Source organism: Patagioenas fasciata, chromosome 33, assembly GCF_037038585.1.
Source record: "Patagioenas fasciata isolate bPatFas1 chromosome 33, bPatFas1.hap1, whole genome shotgun sequence".
Lineage (NCBI taxonomy): Eukaryota > Metazoa > Chordata > Aves > Columbiformes > Columbidae > Patagioenas > Patagioenas fasciata.
In genome coordinates this window covers 233,606-243,299 of record NC_092552.1, presented here as the reverse complement: position 1 = coordinate 243,299, position 9,694 = coordinate 233,606, and the positions used below count along the sequence as shown (strand labels likewise).

Sequence of the window (9,694 nt, the reverse complement as noted above, 5' to 3'; positions counted from 1 at the left end):
CCGCCCACCCGCTCCCTCCGCCGCCGGAGCGAACCAAGTGCCCCGCGAGGTGGGGGGGGGCGGGAAACGCTCCCGCGCTCAGCGGAGGAGTGGGCGCGACCGCGGGGGGCGGGGCCACGCGGGGCACGCGGCGACACATGGAGGGTGAGCGGGGGGACGCGGGGGACGCTATGGGGATATTGGGGACATTGGGGACATTATTGGGATATGGGGGACACGGGGGACGTTATGGGGAGATGGGGGGACATGGGGGGGCAGATGGGGGGACACGGGGGGACATTGTGGGGATATGGGGGACATTGGGGACACGGGGGGACATTATGGGGATATGGGGGATATGAAGGGACATGGGGGACACGGGGGGATATGGGGGGACATGGGGGGACGGGGGGACATGGGGGGGCATGGGAGGACATGAGGATATGGGGGGACATTGGGGACATATGGGGACATAGGGACATGGGGGGACATGGAAGATATGGGGACACGGGGGGACATTATGGGGATATGGGGGGACACAGGGGGACATGGGGGATATGGGGGGACATTATGAGGATATGGGGGGACATGGGGACACAGGGGGATATGGGGGACACAGGGGGATATGGGGACATGAGGACATGGGTGCATAGGGGGACATGGGGGGTATGGGGATATGGGAGGTGTGGGGGGACATGGGGGGACACGGGGGGACATGGTGGGGACACGGGGGACACGGTGGGGACACGGGGGACACGGGGGACATGGTGGGGACACGGAGGACATGGTGGGGAGAGGGGGGACATGGGGACACAGGGGACACGGGGGACACGGTGGACACGGTGGGGACACGGGGGGGACACGGGGGACATGGGGGACACGGGGGACATGGGGGGACACGGGGGACATGGGGGACACGGGGGACACGGTGGGGACACGGGGGACACGGGGGACATGGGGGGACACGGGGGACATGGGGGACACGAGGGACATGGTGGGGACACGGGGGACATGGGGGACACGGGGGACACGGTGGGGACACGGGGGACATGGGGGACACGGGGGACATGGGGGACACGGGGGACAGCGCCAGCTCCCCCAGGCCCCGTGCGGTTCCGCTGCCCCCCCGAGTTCGAGGCGGCGCCCCCGGGGGGGACCCTGGGGGGGCCCAACAGCGAGATCTGGCTCATCCGGGCACCCGCCGACCTCTGCCCGCACAGGTGGGGACGGGGACAGGGGACAGGACATGGGGACAGGGGACAGGGGACAGGGACAGGGACAGGGGGACATGGGGACAGGGACATGGGGACAGGGACGGGGACATGGGGACAGGGACAGGGGGACAGGACATGGGGACAGGGACATGGGGACAGGGACAGGGGACAGGGACAGGGGACAGGGGACAGGACATGGGGACGGGGGACATGGGGACGGGGGACATGGGGACATGGGCACAGGGGACATGGGGACAGGGGACACGGGGACAGGACATGGGGCACAGGGACATGTGGGACATGGGGACACAGGGACATGTGGGACATGGGGACACAGGGACATGGAGACAGGACAGGGGGACATGGGGACAGGGACAGGGACATGGGGACAGGGGACATGGGACAGGGACATGGGCACAGGGACATGGGGACAGGGGACAGGACATGGGGACAGGACATGGGGCACAGGGACATGTGGGACATGGAGACACAGGGACATGGAGACAGGACAGGGGGACATGGGGACAGGGGACAGGGACATGGGCACAGGGGACAGGACATGGGGACAGGACATGGGGCACAGGGACATGTGGGACATGGGGACACAGGGACATGGAGACAGGACAGGGGGACATGGGGACAGGGGACATGAGGGAGACACAGAGACAAGGACAGGGGACAGGGACACTGGGGGGATCACAGTGTCACTGGGGCAGGGGGGGACAGGCTGTGGTGACACGGGGGGGTTCACACCGGTGCCAATGGGGGGGTGACACTGGTGACAATGGGGGGGTCAGGGGGTGACACCGGTGCCACGGGGGGGTGACACTGGTGACAATGGGGGGGTCAGGGGGTGACACCGGCGCCAATGGGGGGGTCAGGGGGTGACACCGGTGCCGCGGGGGGGTGACACTGGTGACAATGGGGGGGTCGGGGGTGACACCGGTGCCGCGGGGGGGTGACACTGGTGACAATGGGGGGGTCAGGGGGTGACACGGGTGCCGCGGGGGGGTGACACCGCCCCTGTCCCCCCAGCCTGGACGGCTGCGCGGTGCCGCTGGCCGGGGGGGGGCAGCTGCGGCCCCCCCAGGACGGAGCCCCCGAGGGACCCCCCCAGCTGTACGGGGTGCGGGGGGGCCCGGGGGGGGCGGGCGCCCCCCTGCTGCTCCTGCCCCCCCCCCTGCGCTGCGCCCCCCTGCGCGGCTGCATCAGCATCGCCCGGCGCTTCGGGGACCCCCCCCGCCTCGGGGACCCCCCCCGCGGCACCGCGGCGCCCCCGGGACCCCCCCCGGCAGCGGGGGCACCCCCAGGAGGAGGAAGCGCAGGGGGGAGGAGCCGCGGTGACCGCGGGGGGGCCCCGTGTGTGCCCCCCCCCCCCAGAGCCCTTGGTACCAATAAAGGGCGTTTATTATGAAACCAGAGAGGGGGGCACTGGGGCGTTCGGGGGGGTCAGCCCCTCATTTTGGGGGGGCACTGGGTCACTTGGGGGGGTCGGCCCCTCATTTGGGGGGGGCACTGGGTCACTTGGGGGGGTCAGCCCCTCATTTGGGGGGGGGCACTGGGTCACTTGGGGGGGTCAGCCCCTCATTTGGGGGGGGCACTGGGTCACTTGGGGGGGTCGGCCCCTCACTTGGGGGGGGCACTGGGTGACTTGGGGGGGTCGGCCCCTCACTTGGGGGGTCCCTGGCTCCTTTCTGGGGCCGTGAGGAAGGGCTCGTGCAGGACGTCGAACAAACGCTTGGCCTGGGGGCAAAGGGGGGCAGGGTGTCCCCCACGGCCCCCCCGTGTCCCCACATCCCCCACTGTGTCCCCACGCCCCCCCCCGTGTCCCCCCCTGTGTCCCCACGTCCCCCCCACACCGTGTCCCCACGTCCCCCCCGTGTCCCCACGTCCCCCCCCCATGTCCCCACGTCCTCCCCCATGTCCCCACGTCCCCCCCCGTGTCCCCACGTCCCCCCCCCATGTCCCCACGTCCCCCCCGTGTCCCCACGTCCCCCCCCCATGTCCCCACGTCCCCCCCGTGTCCCCACGTCCCCCCCCCATGTCCCCATGTCCTCCCCCATGTCCCCACGTCCCCCCCCGTGTCCCCACGTCCCCCCCCCCATGTCCCCACGTCCTCCCCCATGTCCCCACGTCCCCCCCGTGTCCCCATGTCCCCCCCGTGTCCCCACGTCCCCCCCGTGTCCCCACTCACCTTCTGGGGCCCGATCCCGGGACAGAGGGACAGCTCCTGGCGGGACGCACGGACCACGTTTGCCAGCGACTGGGGGGGCAGGGGGGGTTTGGGGGTGAGGGGGGGTCCCCAGCACCCCGTGCCCCCCCCCCCGGGGTCTCTTTTGGGGGGCTCACCCCAAACGCCGTGAGGAGGCTCAGGGCGTCCGGCTTGGTCACCGATCGGAGGCTGCTCAGGCAGTCGCTCAGCTGGGGGGGGCACGTTGGGGGGGGCACATTGGGGGGGGGGGGGGCACATTGGGGGGGGGGCACATTGGGGGGGGCACATTGGGGGGGGGGGCACATTGGGGGGGGCACATTGGGGGGGGGGGCACATGGGGGGGGCACATTGGGGGGGCACATTGGGGGGGGGCACATTGGGGGGGGGCACATTGGGGTGCACGGGGGCACATTGGGGGGGGGGGGCACATTGGGGTGGGGGGCACACTGGGGCGCATGGGGGCACATTGGGGGGGGGGGGCACATTGGGGGCGGGGGGGGTCACATTGGGGCCGGGGGGGGTCAGGGACCCCAGACTGGGTTGCAGGGGGGGTCAGGGGGGGGTCACGCATTGGGGTGCGGGGGGGGGTCAGGGACCCCAGATTGGGGTGCAGGGGAGGTTGGGGGGGGTCACGCATTGGGGTGCGGGGGGGGGTCAGGGGACCCCAGACCGGGGTGCAGGGGGGGTCAGGGGGGGTCACGCATTGGGGTGCGGGGGGGGGTCAGGGGACCCCAGACTGGGGTGCAGGGGGGGTCACGCATTGGGGTGTGTGGGGGGGGTCAGGACCCAAGATTGGGGTGCGGGGGGGGTTGGGGGGGTCACGCATTGGGGTGCAGGGGAGGTCAGGGGAGGTCACACATTGGGGTGCGGGGGGGGGTCAGGGGACCCCAGATTGGGGTGCAGGGAGGTCAGGGGGGGTCACGCATTGGGGTGCAGGGGGGGTCAAGACCCCAGATTGGGGTGCAGGGGGGTCAGGGGGGGGTCACGCATTGGGGTGCAGGGGGGGGTCAAGACCCCAGATTGGGGTGCAGGGGGGTCAGGGGGGGTCACGCATTGGGGTGCAGGGGGTGGTCAGGGGACCCCAGATGTTGGGGTTCAGGGTCCAATGTTGGGGTTCCCCCCCCGTCTCACCCGGGGCAGGAAGTGCGGCTGCAGCCGCCCCATCAGCAGCTCGGGGGGTGCAGAGGGGCCCCCCAGACCCCGGTATGGGGGTTCAGGGGTTTGGGGGTTCAGGGCCCCCCGATGTTGGGGTCCCCCCCGTCTCACCCGGGGCAGGAAGTGCGGCTGCAGCCGCTCCATCAGCAGATCCGGGGGTTTCTGCTCGTACGCCTTGAACGTCTCCAGGTACCGGGCGGCCTCCTCGGGGCTGGGGGACCCCAAAATCAGTGGACCCCAAAATCAGTGAACCCCAAAATCAGTGAACCCCCCCCGGCCTCCTCGGGGCTGGGGGACCCCAGAATCAGTGAACCCCAAAGTCAGTGACCCCCCCCCGGCCTCCTCGGGGCTGGGGGGACCCCAAAATCTGCTGCACCCTGGAACAGTGGGGGACACAGGGGGTCCTCGGGGGGATATGGGGGGGTACGGGGGGGTCCCTGAGTTCCCCGGTACCTCCAGGCCAGCAGCAGCGTGCAGGGGGGGCACAGGGGGGGGCACAGGGGGTCCCTGGGGGGTATGGGGGTGCAGGGGGTCCCCCAGTTCCCCGGTACCTCCAGGCCAGCAGCAGCGTGCAGGGGGGGCACAGGGGGGGGCACAGGGGGTCCCTGGGGGGTATGGGGGTGCAGGGGGTCCCCAGTTCCCCGGTACCTCCAGGCCAGCAGCAGCGTGCAGTCCGTCAGGATGCAAACCTTGCCCAGCTCCTTCAGCGCCTGCTGAGGGTCCCCCTGTGGGACATGGGACGGACATGGGGACACGGGACGGACAGGGGGACACGGGACGGACATGGGGACACGGGACGGACGGACATGGGGACACGGGACGGACATGGGGACACGGGACGGACATGGGGACACGGGACGGACGGACATGGGGACACGGGACGGACATGGGGACACGGGACGGACGGACATGGGGACATGGGACGGACGGACAGGGGGACAGACATGGGGACATGGGATGGACAGGGGGACACGGGACGGACAGACATGGGGACACGGGACGGACAGGGGGACACAGGACGGACAGACATGGGGACACGGGACGGACAGACATGGGGACACGGGACGGACGGACAGACATGGGGACACGGGACGGACGGACATGGGGACACGGGACAGACATGGGGACACGGGATGGACGGACAGACATGGGGACAGGGGACAGACATGGGGACACGGGACAGACATGGGGACACGGGATGGACGGACATGGGGACAGGGGACGGATGGACAGGGGGACAGACAGACAGACATGGGGACAGACAGACAGGGGGACACGGGACGGACGGACAGGGGGACACGGGACAGACATGGGGACACGGGACAGACGGACAGGGGGACACAGGACAGACGGACAGGGGGACACAGGACAGACGGACAGACATGGGGACAGACAGACAGACATGGGGACAGGGGACAGGGGCCATGGGACAGGGGCCATGGGGACAGGGGCCATGGGGACAGGGCCATGGGGACAGGGGTCATGGGGACCGGGGTCATGGGGACCAGGGGGACAGGGGCCATGGGGACAGGGCCATGGGGACAGGGGCCATGGGGACAGGGGGGACAGGGGCCATGGGGACAGGGCCATGGGGACAGGGCCATGGGGACTGGGGGGACAGGGGCCATGGGGACAGGGCCATGGGGACAGGGCCATGGGGACAGGGGCCATGGGGACAGGGGGGACAGGGGCCATGGGGACAGGGCCATGGGGACAGGGCCATGGGGACTGGGGGGACAGGGGCCATGGGGACAGGGCCATGGGGACAGGGCCATGGGGACAGGGGCCATGGGGACTGGGGGGACAGGGGCCATGGGGACAGGGCCATGGGGACAGGGCCATGGGGACAGGGGCCATGGGGACAGGGGGGACAGGGGACAGGGGCCATGGGGACCGGGCTCTCACCACGTCCACCTGCAGCAGCAGCAGCTGCAGCGCGTAGCTCCGGCCCAGCTGGCGCAGCCGCTCGTGCACGTACTGGGGGTGCAGGTGGTGGTACCGCAGGCTGGGGGGGACACCGTGGGGACATGGGGACACCCCCGGGGACATGGGGACATGGGACACCCCCGGGGACATGGGGACACCGTGGGGACACGGGGACATGGGACATGGGACACCGTGGGGACACCAGGGACGGAGGGGGCTCGTGCACGTACTGGGGGTGCAGGTGGTGGTACCGCAGGCTGGGGGGGACACGGGGACACCGTGGGGACATGGGGACACCCCCAGGGACATGGGGACATGGGGACACGAGGGACGGAGGGGGCTCGTGCACGTACTGGGGGTGCAGGTGGTGGTACCGCAGGCTGGGGGGGACAGGGACATGGGGACACCCCCAGGACACCCACGGTGACAACGAGGACACCCCCAAGACCCCAGGGGACACCCCAGGACCCCCAAGTGACACCAGGGACACCCCTAGGACCCCCATGACTCCTGGGACACCCCCAGGTGACACCTCTAGGACCCCTGGGACACCCCCAGGACCTCCAGGGACACCCCCAGGACTCCCGGGACCCCCATGGGCCCCTGCGGGGACCCCAGGTGACACCTCTAGGACCCCTAGGGCACCCCCAGGACCCCCAGGGACACCCCCAGGACCCCCGGGACCCCCATGTGCCACAGCGGGGACCCCAGGTGACACCCCCAGGACCCCCTCAGGACCCCTGGGACCCCCATGTGCCACCGCAGGGACCCCAGGTGACACCTCTAGGACCCCTAGGGCACCCCCAGGACCCCCAGGGACACCCCCAGGACACCCCCAGGACCCCTGGGACCCCCATGTGCCACAGCGGGGACCCCAGGTGACACCTCTAGGACCCCTGGGACACCCCCAGGACCCCGGGACCCCCATGTGCCACCGCAGGGACCCCAGGTGACACCTCTAGGACCCCTGGGACACCTCCAGGACCCCCAGGGACACCCCCAGGACCCCCTCAGGACCCCCGGGACCCCCATGTGCCCCCGCGGGGACCCCAGGTGACACCTCTAGGACCCCTGGGACACCCCCAGGACCTCCAGGGACACCCTCAGGACCCCCGGGACCCCCATGTGCCACCGCAGGGACCCCAGGTGACACCTCTAGGACCCCTAGGGCACCCCCAGGACCCCCAGGGACACCCCCAGGACACCCCCAGGACCCCTGGGACCCCCATGTGCCACAGCGGGGACCCCAGGTGACACCTCTAGGACCCCTGGGACACCCCCAGGACCCCGGGACCCCCATGTGCCACCGCAGGGACCCCAGGTGACACCTCTAGGACCCCTGGGACACCCCCAGGACCCCCAGGGACACCCCCAGGACCCCCTCAGGACCCCCGGGACCCCCATGTGCCCCCGCGGGGACCCCAGGTGACACCTCTAGGACCCCTGGGACACCCCCAGGACCTCCAGGGACACCCTCAGGACCCCCGGGACCCCCATGTGCCACCGCAGGGACCCCAGGTGACACCTCTAGGACCCCTAGGGCACCCCCAGGACCCCCAGGGACACCCCCAGGACACCCCCAGGACCCCTGGGACCCCCATGTGCCACAGCGGGGACCCCAGGTGACACCTCTAGGACCCCTGGGACACCCCCAGGGACACGCTCAGGACCCCTGGGACCCCCATGTGCCACAGCGGGGACCCCAGGTGACACCTCTAGGACCCCTGGGACACCCCCAGGGACACCCCCAGGACCCCGGGACCCCCATGTGCCACCGCAGGGACCCCAGGTGACACCTCTAGGACCCCTGGGACACCCCCAGGGACACCCCCAGGACCCCGGGACCCCCATGTGCCCCCGCGGGTCGCTGTCCCCTACCTGAGGAACAGGGCGCAGCTGCTCTGTCCCAGCACGTAGTCGGGGCCGATGTCACCGAACTCCCAGGGGACGTTGCGGATGAACCGCAGCACCGGGTTCCCGCGCTGGGGACAGCGGACGGGCCACCGTGTCCCCAGGTGTCCCCAGGTGTCCCCACGTCAACACGCGACACGGGGGACAGTCCCCGGGTGTCCCCGTGTTAACCCACACCAGGGGACGGTCCCCATGTGTCCCCCTGTGTCCCACGACACCAGGGGACAGTCCCCGGGTGTCCCCGTGTTAACCCACACCAGGGGACGGTCCCCATGTGTCCCCGAGTGTCCCACGACACCGGGGGACAGTCCCCGGGTGTCCCTGACACTGGGGGACGGTCCCCATGGTCCCCATGTGTCCCCGTGTGTCCCATGACACCAGGGGACGGTCCCCATGTGTCCCCATGATACCGGGGGCTGGTCCCCATGTGTCCCCATGACATCGGGGTCTGGTCCCCATGTGTCCCCGTGTTAACCCACGACACCAGGGGACAGACCCCGGGTGTCCCCGTGTGTCCCCAGGACATCAGGGGACAGTCCCCATATGTCCCCGTGTTAACCCACGACACCGGGGGCCGGTCCCCGTGTGTCCCCGAGTGTCCCCGTGTGTCCCCACTACACCCGAGGGCCGGTCCCCGTGTGTCCCTGCGTGTCCCCGCGTGTCCCCTTGTGTCCCACGACACCAAATGCCGGTCCCCGTGTGTCCCCGCGTGTCCCCGCGTGTCCCACGACACCCGAGGGCCGGTCCCCGTGTGTCCCCTTGTGTCCCACGACACCGGGGGACAGTCTCCATGTGTCCCCCCGTGTCCTCCTGCGTGTCCCCGCGTGTCCCCGTGTGTCCCCACGACACCGAGTGCCGGTCCCCGCGTGTCCCCGTGTGTCCCCACGACACCGAGTGCCGGTCCCCGCGTGTCCCCGTGTCCCCCCACGACACCGGGGGCCGGTCCCCGCGTGTCCCCCACCTGCCGCGGGCTGACCACGATGGCGCTGCTCTTGCCGCCCGGTTTGAGCGCGGGCAACGGGGCCGGCTCCCCGGGACCGGCCGGGTCCCGCTCGGCCCCCGCCATGACGGCCGCGGCCACGCCCCCTCCGCGCGGCGATTGGCCCCCGCCTGGGAACCCCGCCCCCTCCGCGCAGCGATTGGCCGCTGTCTTGTCAATCACGCACGCAGCACCACCTCCCCCCGCCCGGGCGACTCTTGCGCATGCGTAACAAACGCGCCTCCCGCTCTTATACTGGTGGGCGGGGTTCCGGGGCTGGAGCCACGCCCCCGCCGCGCGGCGATTGGTCACTCTCAT

General features: G+C 70.9%; 2 protein-coding genes across 2 annotated transcripts; one reads left to right on the top strand and one right to left on the bottom strand.

Moving 5' to 3' along the window:
- The first annotated feature begins 54 nt into the window (after positions 1-54).
- POLR1G (RNA polymerase I subunit G) lies at positions 55-2,609 on the top strand. Its single transcript, XM_065859475.2, has 3 exons — positions 55-144; positions 1,082-1,199; positions 2,229-2,609. Exons 1-3 carry the CDS (start codon positions 138-140, stop codon positions 2,605-2,607), a joined length of 504 nt encoding a protein of 167 aa, XP_065715547.1. The 5' UTR covers positions 55-137; the 3' UTR covers positions 2,608-2,609.
- A 34-nt stretch (positions 2,610-2,643) lies between these two features.
- ERCC1 (ERCC excision repair 1, endonuclease non-catalytic subunit) lies at positions 2,644-9,694 on the bottom strand. The gene is made up of 8 exons (XM_065859474.2): positions 9,359-9,694; positions 8,365-8,468; positions 6,466-6,565; positions 5,209-5,285; positions 4,672-4,771; positions 3,543-3,614; positions 3,388-3,456; positions 2,644-2,936 (listed from the first exon to the last, which is right to left on the bottom strand). Exons 1-8 carry the CDS (start codon positions 9,692-9,694, stop codon positions 2,862-2,864), a joined length of 933 nt encoding a protein of 310 aa, XP_065715546.2. The 3' UTR covers positions 2,644-2,861.

Excerpts from the sequence above, each read along its gene's own strand:
- POLR1G (XM_065859475.2), top strand. Across the intron at positions 1,200-2,228 it reads GCCGACCTCTGCCCGCACAG|CCTGGACGGCTGCGCGGTGC; the intron begins GTGGGGACGGGG and ends CTGTCCCCCCAG.
- ERCC1 (XM_065859474.2), bottom strand. The coding sequence starts at position 9,694 with ATGAGAGTGACCAATCGCCGCGCGGCGGGGGCGTGGCTCCAGCCCCGG. Across the intron at positions 5,286-6,465 it reads TGCTGCTGCAGGTGGACGTG|GGGGACCCTCAGCAGGCGCT; the intron begins GTGAGAGCCCGG and ends CATGTCCCACAG. Across the intron at positions 2,937-3,387 it reads CCGGGATCGGGCCCCAGAAG|GCCAAGCGTTTGTTCGACGT; the intron begins GTGAGTGGGGAC and ends CTTTGCCCCCAG.